This window comes from Vulpes lagopus, chromosome 7, assembly GCF_018345385.1.
Source record: "Vulpes lagopus strain Blue_001 chromosome 7, ASM1834538v1, whole genome shotgun sequence".
Lineage (NCBI taxonomy): Eukaryota > Metazoa > Chordata > Mammalia > Carnivora > Canidae > Vulpes > Vulpes lagopus.
In genome coordinates, this window is record NC_054830.1 from 68,633,094 (window position 1) to 68,654,795 (window position 21,702).

The 21,702-nt window shown below is 43.8% G+C and overlaps 2 protein-coding genes across 3 annotated transcripts in view; both read left to right on the plus strand.

Annotated features, from left to right (window-relative positions):
* TMEM245 (transmembrane protein 245) overlaps nt 1-5,820 on the plus strand; it is a 102,619-nt gene extending 96,799 nt beyond the window's left edge. For both annotated transcript variants that reach the window (XM_041762631.1, XM_041762632.1), the window contains one exon: nt 696-5,820. In XM_041762631.1, coding sequence (XP_041618565.1) covers nt 696-732 — 37 coding nt within the window. In that variant the 3' untranslated portion in view covers nt 733-5,820. The remainder of the gene's footprint in view (nt 1-695) is intronic.
* Nucleotides 5,821-7,326: 1,506 nt separating this feature from the next.
* CTNNAL1 (catenin alpha like 1) overlaps nt 7,327-21,702 on the plus strand; it is a 63,572-nt gene continuing 49,196 nt past the window's right edge. Inside the window, exon 1 of the mRNA XM_041762153.1 lies at nt 7,327-7,548. Within this exon, the coding sequence (XP_041618087.1) occupies nt 7,426-7,548 (123 nt within the window). The 5' untranslated portion in view covers nt 7,327-7,425. The remainder of the gene's footprint in view (nt 7,549-21,702) is intronic.

Here is a 21,702-nt window from a genome sequence, read left to right on the forward strand (position 1 = left end):
TACCATCAACAGAACTCAAAATAACAGCGACTTAAATGAGCTAGAAGTTTACTTCTTGGACAAAAGAAGCCAGAGGTAGGCAGTCTAGGGCTCAAATGACTGTTCCTAAGACATTCATGCCCAGTCTCCCTACATCCTGTTCTGCCAGCCTTGGTGTGAGATCTTTTAGTCTAAGATGGGATCTTGAGCTCCTCATCAATAAACTCTGAGCTGGCCACCAAAGACACAGACCTGACTGAGTGACATCCTCGTAGCTTGGGCACGTAAATGATGTAGCAAAGGCAAGCTAGCTGTTATGGGAGGCACTTCGGATATGCACAGACCACCACCATCCAGACCAGATATCACTGAATCATATAGTTATACATAGTTTCAAGGGAGTCTGGGAGATAGTCTTGGATGGGAGACAAAAAAAAAAAAAAAAAAAGGGAATTCTTGTTACCAAAGACTGAGAGACAACTAGCAGACTTTAAAACAATACAATACTCAGTGAAAGTACTAACCATATATAGTGACTATATAACCTTCTCAAGGCTTTCAGGTTATAAAAATAAGGTATTATTCTATTATTCTGTATTACTTATTGGTTGGACACTGTTTTGGTTTTCTTTTTGTTTAAGTATTTCTTTGGCTTTCTCTACCCCCGTTGCCTTTTCCAAAACCAGAACTAATCATTCTCTCTTTTCTTCTTACAGGACTTTCCATGATGATCTGAAATCTTCTGTAGACTGACATGGTTTGCACCACAGTGATTTCTGTAGGAGGTTCAGCCTTGATAGTGAGCCCAGCTCAGCTGTGGCCTTCTGTCCTTTCATCTGTGCCTAGCAAGCAGAGCCCGGGGAAGAAGCCGAACCCTCCTGGCCTTCCATACAGAATACCTGGACAAGAGAGAACTTGCTGTGGTTTGCTTTGCCTTTTAAAGCACAGCTTTAGAGCTCAGATTTGTGGTTTGCTCACTTACTCGATGGCTTGAAAAGTTTCAGTTTATACACTGGTACCATGGCTCGAAATTTCCCACTTTGGTTATCTATATCATTATAATATGTATTTATAAAGTTATTTCAAGAGCCCTGAACTACCTGCTGTTAAAAGTATTCACAGCGTCATTTTCTCCTGGTTTAAGAAATCTGTTCTTAAACTTTTCTATGACCGTCACTTTTTAATGAAGAGGGTTTTTCAACTTTTGAATATGTAGTTGCTTGAGCAGGAAAAGGGAGTCTTCGACCCCTCTCCCCCCATGCATGGTCCCCTCCGTAAGTGTAAGGCGGGGTGGCGTATTTGAAGGTCAGCTAGTTGTGTGTTGCAACCATAGGAGACACAGAAAAACAAGCTCTTCCTCCCCTTTCTCCTCCTCCCATCCGCCATTACGCTATTGCCAAATTCCTAAAACTCGGTTGACCACTTTGAAGTAAAATACTTATTACGCTGCTGTTAATGGTAACAGTACAACAGAATTCATGTCTGGTTCAGTTTTTCTTTCCAAAGGCCCTGAGTGAAAAATCTCAGGAGTAGCAGTTCTCTGAGTTGTTAAATGTATCCCTGTTTACTTATTTGGAATTATGCCAATTGGTTACTTATTAGCAGTAGAATGTTACATTCAGGTAGTATTTTTCCATCACTTAGCACAGTGCCTTGCACATAGACTCTAGGTGAAGGCGTGTTGAATTATGACTTGTTAAGTCTCCCAGACATCACAATAGCCAGCATAGTGCTTTGCATCTTACAAAGTCATTTTGCACATATTATTTCACAGTCCCTTCCTGGCAGCTTTCATATAGCTTTGTATCATTTCATACCACTTCCGTACAGATGGGAAAACTAAGGTTCAGAAAAGTTTAGTAAGATTTTTACCTCAAATCTTTAACTCCATAGCCTGCAAACTCTGCTATGCTGTATCATTTCTTCCACAACTGTATACAGTTTTCCCAGTATTTGTCCTATAGTTAAGGACAGGCTGGGGCTAGAACCCAGCTCTTAGCTTGGTCTCCTTCCCACTGTACAAAACAATCATTGGGCGCTTTCTCCATCCCCAGGGGAATAGGAGGAGAAAGCGTTCCTTGAATATCAAAGACTTCCCTTTCAAAAACGCCTAAAAGTAAAAATCATTTTGTTTTCTAAACCATCTGACTGAGAAGCATAGTCAATGATAATTAGCTTAAATTTATTCTGATATTACTTAAGAAATTCACTCCGTATAGGAAAAGAGGCTCCTGTGAGGGTTTTGACTGTTTCTACAGTAGCCTACGTGCAGATCTCTTGTTTTTGTTATCCTTCTACAGTCATAATCTGGTATTATACCAAGCGTTCCATTTGACCGCTAATGGACTCCTTTTTTTCCTTAGTCAGTTGTTCAGTCGTTTGTTCAGTAACACATTCATTGAAAGTTGGCCATCTCTGGTTTCCATGCCAACCACTGTACAGGGTGCTGTAGGGGATAGCTCCTAGGAAGGCCCTTTCCCCCCATGTAAATCTTAGATCTTGTGCTTGCTAAAATTATGAATTTTGCATTAAAAGGGTTAAAAAAGAAATCAGGTTTGTTTTTGTTAATTGTATACTGGCAAGTTTATAGCTATAATTGGCACATATCATAACAGACAACTATTATACATAGTGAGTTTAGTGTGCATATACAAATTATGTTCCTCCAAAGTGTTTTTAGCTGTATAAAGTGATGCAACAAAACAAAACAAAAAACTTGAGCCTAATGTATGACTGTTACTGGTCATAATTATTAGTATAAATATCAGGTTCCTAGGAACTTTGAGCCCTAAGAGAATGGTTTGGAGCTCCAAAATTAGCAGTGATATAATATCACTTGAAAAATCAGGAGCAGAGGTACCTCCAGAGTGCTACACAGTTTTCAGGAGGCCTGAATTGCCCTGCCCCAGTGCTCCAGCAACTGCGTAAGGACTCAGAAGGCCAACCAGCTGGGGGAGGAGCCCTCAAACAGAGAAACATATTCCCTTAGATAGTGAAGAGGTTTTACACAATTTTCACAGGGCACAGAGATCACGTGGTATGAAAATCAGGGAGTCTCAAGCTCATGTCTCAAAACAGCGTATCCCCACATTCTCAGGATTTATCCCAGAAAGAATACATTTCCCTTGGGACAGACAGTGCATTAATGAAGTAGTGTCAGTAAAAATGGATACAGAAATCCTATCACACAGTCTTACATTTTTATAGCTTTATTAAAGATTAGTTTTAAGTTCACATTCACCATTTCCTTTGAAAATCGAATGGAGGAACGGGAGAAGATAGAAGCCTCTACACAGACATGCTTCTCTTTTTTCTGAGAATAAAGTATAAGGTTTTTATCATAAACCCCATGTCCTATAAATCCTTCTTCCATTCCAAAATCCCTATCACATTCTGTGTTTCTGGAAGTGATCTGTCGCAGTGCCTGAGATACAGGTCTTACTTCTGTTTAAATTTGTGAGGACTCCTAACACTCTGTCCTATTAGAGGTAGTTAGCTTGCAGAATTTTCCTGTGCCTTGTGAGACTGGTGTAGATCGACTCTCGACAAGGGGAGGATTACCCAAGAAGTGTTTCTGGAGGCATGCTGTATTTAAACAAACTCAGAGCCTTTGGAAACAGCAGCTTATTCCATTTAAAGTGCTGCTAAGGGGCTTGCAGACAAGGTCTCTGGCTAACCTTGGTCTTCAATACCCATTGTGACCCTACTCGTACCCCTAGTTCCCACACGGGTTGTATTTAGTACTTCAGGATGTATCACTACTGGGCAATAAATACTCAGAAATTCAGGCCATGAAGGGTCAGATTAGAGCAAAAAAAATTTTAGGTAAGCTATCCAGGGCTCTCAACTTCAGGGTTTATAGGAAAAACCCCCTTCAGAACTTCCCATGCTCTAGTCCCGACTGCCAGTTTCCTCTAGGGGGTCTTCTAAGACTCAGAAGAGTATTACAGTAGGCATTTCACATTGGAGATGGTCTCTAGCAACAAGTGTGAGTTCCAGCTGAGAGCAAGTACTTTTTTTTTCTTTAATTTTTGTTCTTACACATTTGCCATCAAAATATATTCATTTCATTAATGTATTAAGGACCTGCAAGAAAATGTGCTAAAACCAGAGCAGTTATTTTTTTGATAGTTTAAAAATAATCGAGAGAATTGTAAATTGAGATGTTCTGTCTACTTGAGTCGTGGAAATTCTGTGCTACAAAGGGCCTTTTTTTTTTTTTTAAAGATTTTATTTATTCATGACAAATACAGAGAGAGAGAGAGAGAGGCAGAGACACAGGCAGAGGGAGAAGCAGGCTCCATGCAGGAAGCCCGACGTGGGAGTCGATCCCAGGTCTCCAGGATCACACCCCCGGCTGCAGGCGGTGCTTAAACGCTGAGCCACTGGGGCTGCCCCAAAGGGCCTTATATAATTAGGTGATCCTGTCCTTTTCTAGGGGAGAAAACAAATCTATAGGTAAAATGACTTTTCTAACACAGAGCCAGTTAGTAACAGAATTCTGAGTAGAATACAGTTCTTTTTTCTCTTAGCCCGTTATTCTACTTCTCTTCCCTTTTTTCCCTTATAGTTGAGCAGCTTTTGGAAAAATGTGTTTCTTAGAGCAGTAGTTCCAAGGGATGTTATTAGATGTTATAAGAGACAAAAGTGTGCATGGGGGAAGGGGACTCTGTGGTCAATTAAAATTGAGGAATGCTGAGATTGTTTCCTTTCTGTAGGACTTCTAAGAGTTTTTAGTGTGCTGTTACATATTGTGAATTTATGAGGGGACAAAGACTGTGTTTACTAGACTTATTTGACCTTACACTGCAACCCCCGTCCCCTGCCCCCATCCTTTTAGTAGAGCTTCTCCAAGGACTATTGGTCCTTTGGGAAACATGGCTCTTGAGTAAGTTTACAGCTCTTTTAGGAGACATCCTTAATGGAAATTCTGAATGGTAAATCTATTACCACAGTACCACATAAACTATAATAAATCTCAAAGTTTAGTGAGATACCAGAAAGAAAACATATTTGCCATTCAGATCTATACGTAAAGTATAGAGATTCTTTTCCACCTATGGTGTGTAAAAATCAGTATTTGTGTTTAGTTCTGCAAGTTTTTCAAGGATCTGTTAATGTGCAAATACAGTGGTGATCTATTGATAATACATTTTAATAATGCTTTTGTATGTCACTTTTTTGTTTTCAGACTGCTTTCATAACAACCTTGTGAGATAGGCAGGTGTTAAGTATTATTAAATGAGGCACTGGAGGCTCAGAAAGGTTTTTTTTGTGATTTTCCCCTTAAGTTTATACCACAAAGAGATGGAGCCAGAATTCAGTTGCAGGACTTCTGACTCCAAGTCCAGAGTTCTTTACTCCACACCTGGTTTCTTATTTTTCTTCTGGCTTTATATCTTACAATTGAAAGGTGTGGAAGGCGAATCTTAAAGTAGTATCATTTTGGCCTACTATCAAATCCTATTTCTTTTTTATTGCAGTGACCCAGAAAGTGTAACTCTCATTAGAGCTATCCCAAAGAAAACCCTTCTTTTGTCTTTTGCAGTGCCACTTGTTTGGGTGACTAAATACGTTTCAAATACCATTTGATTCAAAAACCAAGCTTGGATACATAGTTGTAATTGCTTATGTAACTTTTGGAAAAGATATCCTCTGCATTCTCAGGCAAAGTAGAGATGGTTTGAAAGCGAAAAAGTTTATTCAAATACAACAGTACATATTCTTTATTCTCACACAGATGCTACTTAGCTTTAACTTGCTTTGACAACCTTCTAATGTAACCTCTTTGTAAATGTGAAATATTTATATTTTGAAATAAAATCACTAGTGTTGAATGAATGAGGTGCTAAACTTAGTCTCATTTCTGTTGAGAAATTTGACCTTCAGTGGGGTGAAACTTTCACGAATACATCCATCTCCTAGGCCTTCTATACTTTCCAGTGCCTGTGCTGAATTTTTATGTAATATAGGCAGCTTACGCAAAAGAACATGTGTCCAGAGAGTGGATGTGGGCACCTTAAAAAGGTAAAAAGGTCCAGGACTGAGGCTGGAGCCCTCAGAGCACAGAGGAAGGTAGCCTTGTGTGTAGCCAAGGAAATGGTAAGGTGAGTGGCTGGGGAGTAAGAATACAAGAAAAAGAAAGCTGGTTAAGGGAACTGCACACTTTGAATGAAGAAAAGTCTACATAATGTCTGTCTTCAATAGCAAAGATACTTGTGCAGCACTGGCAGACGGAGCTGAACCCCAAGTGGGAACACTTGAAGCACATCTCACAAGCTGGGCAAAGAGCCTCTGACACCTGGAGTTGGTGGTATTGAGCTCATCAATCTGACACGGATGGAGAAATGATCCGGGTAAAAGTGGAGGGGTGGACTCACCAGCCTCAGATTTTCTACTCTGCTAGTTGCTTATTGGCAGATATGGTAATTCACAAATATCTCTCCATGTCTCTCAGTACTTAAGCCAAGGATCCCCTCACAGGGTGGTGTGTGTTTCTGACAACCTTTTGGCTTTGCTTCTGGAACTCCTGGGGAAAGGCGTGGTGCGTTCTCCTTCCCATCTGATCATGTCGGGGCTTCCTGATTCTTAGCCTTACTGTTAAGTGGTTTAGTGAGAAATGTATACTAACGATCTTCTCAATCGATAAACAGCCTTTAGGAAACTACTCTGTGCTAGGCCCTAGGGGAAAAGCAATCCTGAAAAGTAGTCTTAGGGGCGCCTGGGTAGCTCAGTCAGTTAGGAAGCCGACTCTTGATTTTAGCTGAAGTCTTGATCTTCGGGTCATGAGTTCAAGCCCCCTTTGGTGAAGCTTTTCCATATGCCCTAGTTAATTTCCTTTTGAACACTAATTTTGGACAGTAGCCTAAAAGATACCCAAAATCACTGCCTCGTTGCTACGAACCCAGACGTACTCCTTAAGGCTGCATTACCAAATGTTTCAGTCTCAATCCAGCCCAAATTGTGAGAAAGATAGGGTCAGAAGAGGAGGAGGGGGGAATGGGACCTACAGGAGAAGCTCCAGAAAGACCCTTTTTCGGTAGAATAACTGCGTCAGGGTAAAAGACCCTTCCGGCAGACTTGACTGTGGTTCTGCTCCACCAGTTAGCTCAGCTTCCAGAAATCCTCGTGGGGACTCGGGAGTTAAGATGAGTCACCTACCAGGAGGACGAAAAGCGTTGCTGGTGGCAGGTGTCTGGGGTGGTGGGTCCTGGCGGGGACCAGATGGAGCGGGGATGCGGGGCGGACCCTAGACCTGAGCGCGCGGGGGCGTGGCCTCCGAAGGGGCGTGGCCCGGGCGGGGGCGTGGCCCGCGGGGCGGGGGCGTGGCCTCGGGCGGCGCGGTTCCCTGGCGGCGGCCGCGGGCGTGCAGGCTGGCGGGCGGCGGGCGGCGGGCGACGGGCCCGCTGTGGCGCGGCGTCCCGGCTGCGCGACGGGCCGAGGGCCATGGCCGCCTCCGAGGGCCCGGCCGGCGTTGGCGGCGCCGGCCCGTCGGGCTTCGCCTTCGACTCGGGACTCGAGATCAAAACTCGTTCGGTGGAGCAGACTCTGCTCCCGCTGGTCTCTCAGGTCCAGTCCCCCCGGCCTCCCCCCCCGGTTCCCGCAGCCCCCCGACCCCCGGTTCCCCAGCCTCAGCCCCCTTGGACCCCCGATCCCCGGTCCCCCTGGCCCCTCCCAGTCTCCAGTCCCCCCGGCCTCCCCCCCCGGTTCCCGCAGCCCCCCGACCCCCGGTTCCCCAGCCTCAGCCCCCTTGGACCCCCGATCCCCGGTCCCCCTGGCCCCTCCCAGTCTCCAGTCCCCCCGGCCTCCCCCCCCGGTTCCCGCAGCCCCCCGACCCCCGGTTCCCCAGCCTCAGCCCCCTTGGACCCCCGATCCCCGGTCCCCCTGGCCCCTCCCAGTCTCCAGTCCCCCCGGCCTCCCCCCCCGGTTCCCGCAGCCCCCCGACCCCCGGTCCCCCCGGTCCCCCCGGTCCCCCCGGCCCCCCCGGCCCCCCCGGCCCCCCCGACCCCCGGTCCCCCCGGTCCCCCCGGTCCCCCCGGTCCCCCCGGTCCCCCCGGCCCCCCCGGCCCCCCCGACCCCCGGTCCCCCCGGCCCCCCCGGCCCCCCCGGCCCCCCCGGCCCCCCCGGCCCCCCCGGCCCCCCCGACCCCCGGTCCCCCCGGTCCCCCCGGTCCCCCCGGTCCCCCCGGTCCCCCCGGTCCCCCCGGTCCCCCCGGCCCCCCCGGCCCCCCCGGCCCCCCCGGCCCCCCCGGCCCCCCCGGCCCCCCCGGCCCCCCCGGCCCCCCCGGCCCCCCCGGCCCCCCCGGCCCCCCCGGCCCCCCCGGCCCCCCCGGCCCCCCCGACCCCCGGTCCCCCCGGTCCCCCCGGTCCCCCCGGTCCCCCCGGTCCCCCCGGCCCCCCCGGCCCCCCCGGCCCCCCCGGCCCCCCCGGCCCCCCCGGCCCCCCCGGCCCCCCCGACCCCCGGTCCCCCCGGTCCCCCCGGCCCCCCCGGCCCCCCCGGCCCCCCCGACCCCCGGTCCCCCCGGTCCCCCCGGTCCCCCCGGTCCCCCCGGCCCCCCCGACCCCCGGTCCCCGACCCCGGTCCCCCAGCCTCAGCCCCCTTGGACCCCCGATCCCCGGTCCCCCTGGCCCCTCCCAGTCTCCAGTCCCCCCGGCCTCCCCCCCCCGGTTCCCGCAGCCCCCGACCCCCGGCTCCCCCGGCCCCCTTGGCCCCCCCGGATGCCCGGTCTTCCCGGCCCCCGATCCCCCCGGGCTCCCCCGGCCCCCGGTGCCCCCCGGTTCCCTGTCGCCCCGCCCCCTCCGACCCCCGGTCCCCAGCCTCAGCCCCCTTGGGCCCCCGATCCCCGGTCCCCCCAGCCCCCTGCGCCCCCCCGCTCCCCCGCTCCCCCCGTCCCCCCGAGCCTCCCAGCCCCCCCGACCCCCGGTCCCCCCCGGCCCCCCGCGCCACCCCGCTCCCCCGCTCCCCCCCCCGTCCCCCCGAGCCTCCCAGCCCCCCCGACCCCCGGTCCCCCCCGGCCCCCTTGGCCCCCCCGGCCCCCCCCGACCCCCGGTCCCCCCGGTCCCCCCGGCCCCCTTGGCCCCCCCCGGTCCCCTGGTCCCCCCGGCCCCCCCGGCCCCCGGCCCCAGCGCGAGCCCCCCCCCCCCCCCGAGGCAGACAGGACCCTGCGGGGCCCACACGCCGGCTGCTGGCCCCTCGGGCCGGGCCGGGGCGTTGGTGCGGGTGTCCGGGCCCAGCGCGCTGTCCCCGAGGCCTTTGTCCCTGTGCCCTGCGCGTGTCGGCTCGCTGGGCGCCCGTTCACCCCGGGCCACCCTGCCCGCCCGCCCGCCCGCGCGCGCCCCCGCCCGCGCCCCCGCCCCCGCCCCCGCCCGGGGCCGTAACCTGCCGCCCGCTTCCGGCGGCTTTCGTGTGGCCTCGGCCCTCTGCGGCGAAGCCCGTCTCGGTGCGCCGGGCCGCGCGTCCCTCTGCCAGGTCCCGTCCGGGATGCGTGCTTTATTGTGTTTGTTGGTCACAGCAGAAGCCTGGAAGCAGCTAATTGGCCGCGCCGAGTCTTAGAGAAGTTCTTGTTGTAGAAGCTCTACGCAGCCCGCGGGCTGGAATTCCTCCCTGGCTGCGCGGGATGTGCCAGCCCTGTGGGCAGTGGAGGATTGGGCCTTCGGCGTTGGCGACTGTGACTCAGCCAGATTGTAATGTCTTGATGACTCACGCTAGTGTTGCCAAGACTTTAGAGGTAGAAGGTATCTTAAAGGTTATCTGACTCTAAATTAAAAAATTCTTTCCTCCAGCATCCTTACACCTGGTCCCGTCTCCTGCTTGAACATGTTCAGTGATGGGGAGCCCGTAGCGGTTGCGCAGAATTTACATGTTATCTCTTCTCCATCCCAGCCCTGCAAATATTTGAAAATAGCAGTGACACATGTCCCTGGATTCCTGTTATGCTGATTAAATAAACAGCTACTTTTCTCCTTTCTTCTTTTCTTTTCTTTCTTTCTACCTGTGCTCACTGTAGCTTTGCTAACAGAACAGTGAATGAATACCTGACACTACCACCCCTCCTTCCCTTCCATGTCTCATACAGTCACTGACCAGGGGAAAGGAGTACTAGGATCACTCAATAATCTGATCAGGACCATCTGCCCCGTCCTCCTCCCTCAAAAGAATGCCACCAATACAACCACAACCCAGAATGAGAACTACTGGAGTAGTTTAAAGAGTGATAAGAGAGTGGTGGAGTTCAACTTGACAGTGTATATATATATATATATATATATTTATTTTTTTACAGTATTTTCTCCATTTATTTAACAACATGTGTGTTGCTTACTATATTTTAGGGCATGGTCTAAGCACTTTATAAATATTAACTCCTTTAATTCTCATAACAATCTTATGAGGTAGATATGTGTTTATTCTCATTATATGGAAGAGGAAACTGAGGAATAGGGAGGTTAAGTAACTTATCCTGGGACTTTGAACTGCGTCAAGTTAGCATTTGAACCCAGGCATCTTGATTCCAGATTCTGTACTCTTAGTTACACCATATGCTGTGTTCTCTCTAGAGATTAGAAGCAGTGATGAGGTCAGCTAGTAGTAGGTACAGAGAAGAGAGTCCACAATGGAAAACCAAGGTGGAAAGTAGTTGTAATCTGGAGAAATGGCAACTTTTCAGTTTCACTGCTAAAAATGTATCAGTCCTACAGTTTTGCATTGTGTAATTCTGGGATAAAAGAGGGTGGAGTGGAGGAGGAAATGTGTGAATCTGTGAATTGCTGCTGAGAGTTAACTAGAGGCCAGTGCTAAAGGGGAAAAATGTCAGCTTTTTTTTTTTCTTCCTTGTTAAAGATTCATTCAGGGTCATAGCTGAGATTCTGCATCCCACATGTTATATATCCACACACAAGACCATAACTGGTGTTCCTAATGATTGACTGTACTCAACAAGTAAAAGTTGACTTTGCTTAAAACTGCAGTTTTCTAGAAAATTCATGTCCAGAAGACTCATTTTTTAGGGATTATGCATTATCCAATTCCTGTTTCACCATTTTATCCACAAGAATATTTTAAGTAAGCATTTATTGTGTACTTACTACCTAGTCCTTGAGGGACCTGTAGTCAAGTTGGGAGACAGACTTCTAAAAATTAGCAAATGCTGAGTGTCAAAAGAATAACATCAATAGTAAATGCTCTAAGAGCTCAGAGAAGGCATGGATGAGTCAGGTATGATGTCGTAAAGGAGACAGGGTCTTGAGGGAGCAAGTAAGACTAGCATCATAAAACTTAGTAAATTTTAAGCAGGTATCATAAAACCTCTTCTGACTCTGTAAGTAAGACTCTGGCCTTATTCTAGGAATGCAAGGTTGAGTTAATATTAGACAAATGTGTATATTATTTTCTGCATTCACATATTAGAAAAGATACATGTTCTTATCAGTAGATGCAGAAGACGCGTTCAATTAAATCCAAATTACAGTCATGATAAAAAGCACTTAGCAAACTAGTAGTGAAAGAGGACTTCCTTAACCTGATAAAGATTATCTATAGAAAACCTACAGTTAACATCATAGCAACTAGTCAGATTTAAAACAAACATTTCCTGGGATGCCTGGGTGGCTCAGTCTGTTAGGCATCCCACTCTTGATTTCGGCTCAGGTCATGGCCTTGGGGCTTTGGGATCAAGCCTCCCTCAGAAGGGAGTCTGCTTATACTCTTTCTCCCCCTCTTCCCCTGTATTCTCTTCTCCCTCTCTCAAATAAATAAGTAAATCTTAAAAAGCAAAGCAAAACATCTCTTTTAAAACCAGAAACAAGAGGAGGGATATATGCTATTCCAGCTTTTACTCAACGTTGTACTGGAAATCCTAGCCAGTGCAATGAGACAAGTAGTGGAAGGTGTAAAGATAGAGAAGGAAAAATCAAAACTCTTGAGAGTCCACAGATAAATCATAAAAACTAGGAGGTTTAGTAAGTTCACTGAATGTAGGGTACTAAAGTCGACTGCATCCATCTACATTAGTAAAAAACAACAGAAAAGTAATTCTAAAAAAATACCAGTTAAAATAAAAATGACAGCAAAAAAATGAAGTTCCTAGGAGTATATACATAGTAAAAGAGATGCCAAATTTTGTGAAAAGAATTTTTAATTTTATATTTTTTAAAGATTTTATTTTTAAGCAATTTCTACACCTAATGTAGAGCTCAAACTCATAAGCCCAAGATCAAGAGTTGCATGTTCTACATACTGAGCCAGCCAGGTGCCCTAAGAATTTTAAAAATTTATTGAAAGCCGAAGTAGATATAGATAAATGGAGTTGAAGTACTATGTTCATGACTAGATTGACTCAATATTATAGACACATCAATTTTCCCTATTAATCTATAAGTGTAATGCAATTCCAATGAAAATTTCAACAGGGTTTTTTGAGTAGAATTTGATAAAGGTAATTATAATTTCATATAATTATATGAAAGAGCAAAGAGCCAAGAGTAGCCAGATGAGAAACAAAGTGGGAAGATTTCAAGACACTATCAAGCTATCATAATTAAGGCAATAGACCAGTGAAAGGGAACAGAGAGCCTAGAAACAGATTTACACATATGTGGAAACTTGATAACTCACATAATTGGCACTGCTAGTTAGTAAGGAAAAGAAAACTTTTTTAAAATGGGGCTGAGACAATTGTTATCTAATAGTAACACATGAAATTGGATCTCTGTCTCACAGCATATACAAAAATCAATTCCAGATAGATTGAGGACATCAATAAGAAAGTAAAAATGTGTAACACTTTCAGGGGAAAAATAATGGGCAATATCTTCACCACCTCATGGTGGGAAGTGAATTTTTAATACTTTGAAAGTAAAAATTCTAAGCAAAGATTGCTAAATTTGACTCCATTAGAATGAAGGACCTCTGTCAAAATTGAAGGGACAAGCCATAAAGTGGGAGAATATGATTATTATTATTATTATTTGGTTTTATTAAATTCATTTATTATTATTTTTTCATTTATTATTATTTTTAATAATAAATTTATTTTTTATTGGTGTTCAATTTGCCAACATACAGAATAACACCCAGTGCTCATCCCGTCAAGTGCCCCCCTCAGTGCTCGTCGCCCATTCACCCCGAGAATATGATTATAACACAAATCACCAATAAATGATTGGTAGTACCCAGAATAAGTAAAGGACTGCAATAAATCAAAAGTAAAAAAGAGGGATCCCTGGGTGGCGCAGCGGTTTAGCGCCTGCCTTTGGCCGGGGGCACGGTCCTGGAGACCCGGGATCGAGTCCCACGTCGGGCTCCCGGTGCATGGAGCCTGCTTTTCCCTCTGCCTGTGTCTCTGCCTCTCTCTCTCTCTCTCTCTCTATCGTAAGTAAATAAAAATTAAAAAAAAAAAAAAAAAGTAAAAAAGATTACCTGTTAAAGATTGGTAAAAAATAAAACAGTCATCTCATGGAAGAGGAAATAGGTAGCTAAAAGACATAAAAGATGTTTCATCAGAAATCACTGGAGTACAAATTAAAACCATAATGAGAACAAGTATTGGTGAGAAATGTGGAGCCAATAGGAATGTCAACAGTAAACCACTTTGGAAAACAGTTTGATATAATCTAATGTAGAAGCTGGGTGTTACCTATGGCCCAGCAAGTTTCCAAAATCCATACCCCTGGAGAAAGTCCTGCATGTATGTTAGAGACATGGCTTGGAATGTTGATAGTTTTGTTTTTTGTTTTTTGGGTTTCTTCTTTCTTCTTCTTCCTCCTCCTCCTCCTCTTCTTCCTCTTCTTCTTTCTTATTTCTTCTTCTTCTTTTTACTTCTAATGGCCCCAAACTGGAAACTACCTAAATCTACGTAAATGTCTTTTAACAGTAGGATGTTTAAATAAATTGTGCTACATTCATACAGTGAGATACTGTGAAGCAGTGAAGTGAATGAACCACAGCTATAATTATCAGTATGGACGAATCTCAAAAACATAATGTTGAGTGAAAAAAAAATTAAAGGCTCAAAAGCAGGCAAAAGGAAACCTGTATATCATTTAGGGATATAACATCTGTGCAGCAGTTATAATAAGGAAGTGATAAGCCCAAAATCAGGACAGTGGTTTCTCTGAGGGAAGGCAGTGAGTGGAAAGGTAGGGAGGGGCCCGCAAGATGTGTGGGTTCTCAGATATTGGTAATATTCTCCTAAGCTTGGTGCTGGGTGCATATGCCTTCCATTTCTTTATACTGTGCACATATGTGTTATATATACTCCTTTGTTATATATTTTCTAATTCTGACAGTTGTTTAAAATGCCCTGGGTTGGGGCCCAAACACATTTTCTGCAGAGCAGCTCTCCACCTTCTTTGGTAATCACTTTATTCTTCCTGTCAAAGTGCCCACTCCCAGGCTTAAATTGTTTTTATTCCAAGGAAGGGAAGAGGGATATCTGCCATATACTCCACCCTAGTGTGGAATGTTATTCTAACACCCACTAGTCTTTTCCTGTCTGTGATAGATTTACTTCTTTCACCATTGTACAGACCCTTCACATTTATTTCTAAGGTAGCTCAGCTCACCTTGTCTTTCCTTTTCTGTCTCTATATCGTCCTATAGGCTTTTTAGGATCCTTGTCTCATTAATTGAAGATGAATAGAGTATGTATGGGGCCTGCTTTGCTGATTTATGTCTGTAAATATATTTGTTTTTTTACTTGCAAACATAAAACACATAAGGTAAGTGGCAGTGCCCTTTTTTTTCCTGCTTCCTTTAAAGTGCCTCTTATGATTTGGTGCATTTTCTTCTATACTGGTTTCTATAGCTGATTAGCTAATTATTATTATTATTTTTTTAAAGTAGGCTCCCTGCCCAGTGTGGGGTTTGAACTCAGAACCCTGAGATCCAGAACCACATGCTTTACTGACTGAGCCAGCCAGGCACCTCTAATTTTTATATCTAATAATTTTGAGAATTCACTCATGAGTTAAGCCCAGAGACAGACTTCTCTGTACTGGGCTAGCTCCCTTATTTTCAGGTCCCAGGGGCTTAAGCTATTGTTCTTTTATCTGGGCTACTGTCATTTTTTTTTTCTTCCTGGTCTTCACTTGCTTTCTTGCTTCCCCCCAAAATAAGTAAGTAAACTAAGAAAATCCATTTCAATGAAGAGATTACTGTGAGCTACTCTAGAAAATAAGAATAATATCACAAACATGAGGAAAGAAGAGAGATTCTAGAAATGTTAACTGTAATATCTAACAATTATGTAATGTTTACTATATACCAGACACTATTCTAAATACTTTATTTAATTTACTAATGTATTCCCCACAATGACCTTGTGAAATGGGTACTATTATTATTCCTGTTTTTACAGATGAGAACATGGAGTTATAGAAAGGTTAGGTGACTTGCCACATTGTCACACAACAGAGCCAGAATTCAAGCCCAGGCAAAGTATGCCATAGTTCATATTCTTAACTATTGGGATATACTTTGTCGGAGATTGGTACTTCTTGACACCATTTGGTAGAAGGTATCAAATAAGCCCCAGTTCTTATTCTTTTATTCCACAGCAGAATTCTTCAATATATCAGATCTTCTTTCTTCCCCATAGGATACCTTTCTGCCCTCTTTTTTTTTTCCAGTTCATTCAGGCATTCTCTAGATTCTGGGGTCAGGGCATCTTCAGGTTGTGATTCCTAATTTAATATGCCTCCTATTTTTGTAGAATAATAGCTAAAATTTTATTTGGCACATATAATTTACAAGGCACTCTCACCAGCTTTCTTTTCCCTGATCTTTAGCATAATCCTGAGATGAAAGAAGCAGTGTAGTTACAAACAGGTAGGTAACTTACTCCCTTTGTGACCTTAGGCAAATTCTTTACCTCTTCAAAGTTTAGGTCTTTATCTGTAAGATGAGGGTAATAATAGTAGCTGCCTCATAGAGATGTAAGCGTAGTAAAGATGAATCAGTATGCGTAAAACACACAGAATAGAGCCTGAGTGTTAAGTGCTTAGTGTTAAATGTTACCTAGTCTTATTTTTCACATGACAAGAAGATTGAAATTTGATCTCAATTTTGTAAAACTGTGTGTTTAGGTATGTCTAGAACAAGACTGAGAAAAATGGTGGCAAAATGTTCCTGAGGTAGTGTGATGATGAGTAGTTTTTATTTCTTTAGGCTTTCCTATATTTCCCATTTTTAAGAAACAATCAACATGTATAGCTTTTTGAACCTAATCTTTTAAAAAGTTTGAGAATAATTTAAGCATATAAATTGACCTTTTAATAAGGCGTTTTATAAATTGACTTGGCTCCTGGGTATGACAGTTTCAAACGCATACCTGTATTTGGATTAAACTTTTTCTAGGCTGTTTCCAGTAAAAGGAAGACAGCCACACCTAATTATGCACTGGGGAGGATGCTTGTAATGAAACAAAATGTGTGTTTCAGAACTGAACAATGGTTGGCATTTTAGCCTAATTGCTGATCCTTTCTATATAACTTTAAATGAAAATTTAAAACTTTTGATAACAAATACAACTTAAACTCCTTTTACTCTAGAGTTTCTTCCAAGTTAATTGTTTGGATTAGTCAATGGTGATTAAGTCCTCTGTTCTCCAGGTGGTACTAAGAGTTCCTTAAGGTCTATCTGGTCTGGGGAAGGATCAAAGATTCATAAAGACTCCACACACACACACACACACACACACACACACGCACACGCACACCCACATGCACACAGAATGAATGAATTCAGTAAAGTTGCCAGATAGAAAATCAACATGCAGAAATCAATTGTGTTTCTATACACTAGCAACAAATTTTTAAGATTTTTATTTATTTATTCATAGAGACACACAGAAAGAGCAAGAGGCAGAGACACAGGCAGAGGGAGAAGCAGGCTCCATGCACCAGGAGCCCCACGTGGGATTCGATCCTGGGCCTCAAGGATCACACCCCAGGCTGCAGGCAGCGCTAAACTGCTGCGCCATAGGGGCTGCCCAACAAAGTATTTTTTAAAAGATTTTATTTGAGAGAGAGTGAGTGAGTGAGAGAGAAAGAGGGCACAGGTGAGCCCAGAGGGAGAGGGAGAAACAGACTCCCCCCTGAGCAGAGAACCCAATGTGGGGCTCAACCCCAGGACCCTGAGATCATGACCTGAACTGAAGGCAGATGCTTAACCAACTGAGCCACCCAGGTGCCCTCAACAAAATATTTATAAAAGAAATTAAACAGCCCCATTTACAATAGCACCAAAAACAGTAAAATACTTAAATATATATTTAATTAAGGAGGTAAAAAATCTGTACACTGAAAACTAAGACTTTGATGAAAGAAATTGAAGAAGATGCAAAGAAATGGAAAGATAGCCCATGTTCATGGATCTGAAGAATTAATATTATTAAAATGTCTGTAACACCTAAAGCCATCTGTAGATTCAGTGCCATCCCTATCATAATTCCAAAGGCATTTTTCCCCTGCAGAAATCGAAAAACAATCCTAAAGTTTGTATGGAAGCACAAAAGACCCCAGCTAGCTAAAACAATCTTGGGAAAGGAAAACAAAGCTAGAGGCAACATACTTCCTAATTTCAAATTATACTCCAAAGCTGTAGTAATTAAATAGTATGGTACTGACATAAAAACAGACACATAGTCCAATGGAACAGAATCAAGAGTCCAGAAATAAACCCATGCATATATGGTAAACTAATATTTGACAGGGGAGCCAAAAATAACCACTGGGGAAAGGAGAGTTTCTTCAATAAGTGGTGCTAGGAAAATTGGATCATTGCATGCAAAAGAATGAAACTGGGCTCCTATCTTACAGCACTAACAAAATTAACTGGAAATGGATCAATGACTTAAATGTAAGACCTTGAAACTGTAAAACTCCCAGAAGAAAACAGGGAAAAATCTCCTTGGCATTCATCTTGGCAGTGTTTTTTTGGATATGACACCAAGAATATAAGTAACAAAAACAAATATAAGCAAGTGGGACTATGTCAAACCAAAAAGCTTCTGCACAGCAAGAGAAACAACCAACAAAGTGAAAAGACAGCCTACAGAATGGAATAAAATATTTGCAAACTGATAAGAAATTAGCATTTAAAATATAACATATATAGGGAGCTCATACCACTCCATAGCAAAACAAAAAACAAACCAACATCTGATTTAAAAATGGGTAGAGGAACTGAACTTTTTTTTTTAACTGAACATTTTTTAAAAGATTTATTTATTTGAGAGAGGTGGGAGGGGCAGAGGGATAGAAAGAAAGAGTCTAAAGCAGACTCCACCCTGCCGAACACAGGGCTCAATCTCTTGACCTTGATATTACCACCTGAGTGAAAACCAGGAGTCAGATGCTTAACCACCTGAGCCACCCAGGCACCCCAAACAGCCATTTTTAAAAAGAAGACACACATAGTCAACAGGTTTATGAAAATATGCTTAACATCACTAATCATCAAGGAAATGCTAGATCAAAACCACAATGAGATATCACCTCACACCTCTTAGAATTGGCTATTATGAAAAAGACAAGAAAACAAATGTTGCTGAGGTTGTGGAGTAAAGGGAAACCTTGTGCACTATTGATGGGAATGTAACTTGGTTCAGCCACATGGAAAACCGCATAAAGATGCCACAAAAAATTAAAAATAAAGCCATATGACTCAACAATCCCACTTTTGGATATATAGCCTAAGGAAATGAAATCAGGATCTTGAAGAGTTATTTGCACTCCCATCTTCATTGCAGTGTTATTCAGAGTAGCCAAGATATGAAAACAACCTCACTGTACTTCTATTAATAGATGGAAAAGAGGTGGTATAAATATACAATGTATATTTGTATAAAAATTGTAAAAAAATTATGTGAGGTGATAGAGGTGTTAACTAACTATTGTGGTCATCATTTGTAGTTTATTGTGGAATCATTTGCAATTCATATGTACATCAAATCATCATGTTGTATACCTTAAACTTATACAGTGTTATATGTAAGTTATATATCAATAAAGCTGGGAGTGGAAAGCATGATCTGTGAGTCGAATTGACTGTGAGTCTTGGCTTTACCTTTCAATAGCTGTGAGACTTTAAATGAGCATCTTTTAATGTCAGTTGCCTTCTTTGTAAAAGGAGGATAAAGTAGTGCCTACATGCTAGGATTATTGTAAGGATTAAATTAGATTATTAATGCAAAAACATTTTTTTGTGCCTGTCACAGAGATGTTAGTGTTATGCCAGTGCACCCTGTTTCTTCTACCACACATTTAGGGATCGTCTTTGACAACACCAATCTAATCCATCAAGCAATTCAGTTTATCCATTTCCTTTCATCTTGACCATTGCTACCTTATTTCAAGCTGGAATTTTTAAAAAAAGATGTTATTGATTTATTGATTTACTGATTTGAGAGAGAAAGAGAGCATGAGAGTGTGAGCAGTGGGGAGAAACTCTTAAGCCAACTGCACACTGAGCATTGGAGTCCAATGCAGGGCCCAATCTCATGTCCCTGAGATTATGACCTGAGCCGTTACCAAGTCGGATGCTTAACCCACTGAACCATCCACGTGCCCCAAGCTGGCATCATCTTTTACCTGAATTATTGCAGCAGTTTCCTAACTGGTCTCCTTCCTTGTACTTTTGCCACTTTTTCAATCCTCTCTTCTTCTAGAAGAGACTGTTCTTTTTAAAAACATACATTTGAGATTATATTAGTTATTTACTGCCACAAAATAAATTACCTGAAACTTAATGGTTTAAAAACAACAAACATTTATTACCTTTGGTTCTGTGTTTCAAGAATTTGTGAGTGGCTTACCTGCCTGGTTTTAGACGATTCATGGGTCTATTGGCAGAGGGCCTCAGATTCTTGGTAGCTGTTGATCAGGGGCCTCACTCGGTTCTCTGTCATGTCAGACTGCATCAGGCTGGTCAAGTGTCTTCATTATATGGCAACTGGCTTCCCCTAGAGTGAATAATCTCAGAGAGAGAGAATTAAAACCAGAGTATCTTTATGACCTGCCCTCAAAAACAGTATGCTATCACCTCTGCTTTTTTTTTTTTTTTTTAATACTTAAAAGTGATTCACTAAGTTCAGCCCACACTCAAGAACAGGGGAATGAGTTTCCACCTCTTGAAGGGAGGACAAGCAAAAAATTTGTGGACGTATTTTAAAATCGCCACACTTCATCTTCTGACCACAAATTGTTTACTTTCTTCCCATTTGCAAACAACTCCCACCCCAGTCCTCCTGAAAGTCTCATCCCTCTGTGGCATCAGCTGGAAATCCAAGATTTGAGCATTTAATTCTGATTCAGATGGGGCTTCTTATATGTGTCTCCTTAAGTGTAGCTCCTTGAGTATAGTTCCATTTGATCTGAAGATGTGTGAATTAGAGCGACAGATTATCTGTTCCCATACACACAACTTATAATGGTAGGACAGGTGGAGGATAGCCATCATGGACATTTTTGTTAAAACAACAATAAGCAACCCCCCGAAAATAAAACAAAATGAAACAAACAGGAAAATAGGCATAGGATAACTGCCACATACTTCTGTTTGAAAATGGGAAACATCTCAAACCCACCCAGACACAGTTTAGCAATACTTTGATTAAGACCTGAGGCCTGGGAATGATTATTCTTCATGGCTTCTAGCACTGCCCTCTGAGCCATCATCACTCATGAGAGGCAGCCCATGTTTGCACCTGCATAGTTTCTCAGCCTGCTCCCTGCCCATGGAAGCTTGGAGATACAAAAGCCTCTCTTGATTTTGATCTATCTCCTTCAATCCAAGCTGGTAGTATTTCTCTGGACGCAATTATCTTTAAAGTTGTGTAGGTCTCCTGTGAACCTTATTGGGCTCACTCAATTAGACAGACCTTCCCCACGAGTCTCTTTATGATAAGCCCTGCTCTAACTTGAGCTTCTGCTGGGGCTCCTGAGGACAATACCTTTGAAACTTCTCAGGAGGCCTGTTGTTTAAGTGAAGGGATCTCTGGAACACCAGCTTGAGTCTTCCTGAGATCTTATTAAAAAGAAGAGAGAGAAGACTCAAATTAATAAAATCATGAATGAGAAAGGAGAGATCACTACCAACACCAAGGAAATACAAACGATTTTAAAAACATATTATGAGCAGCTATATGCCAATAAATTAGGCAATCTAGAAGAAATGGACGCATTCCTGGAAAACCACAAAGTACCAAAACTGGAACTGGAAGAAACAGAAAACCTGAATAGGCCAATAACCCGGGAGGAAATTGAAGCAGTCATCAAAAACCTCCCAAGACACAAAAGTCCAGGACCAGATGGCTTCCCTGGGGAATTCTATCAAACGTTTAAAGAAGAAACCATACCTATTCTACTAAAGCTGTTCGGAAAGATAGAAAGAGATGGAGTACTTCCAAACTTGTTCTATGAGGCCAGCATCACCTTAATTCCAAAACCAGACAAAGACCCCACCAAAAAGGAGAATTATAGACCAATATCTCTGATGAACATGGATGCAAAAATTCTCAACAAGATACTAGCCAATGGGATACAACAATACATTAAGAAGATTATTCACCATGACCAAGTAGGATTTATCCCCGGGATGCAAGGCTGATTCAACACTCGTAAAACAATCAATGTGATTCATCATATCAGCAAGAGAAAAAACAAGAACCATATGATCCTCTCAATAGATGCAGAGAAAGCATTTGACAAAATACAGCATCCATTC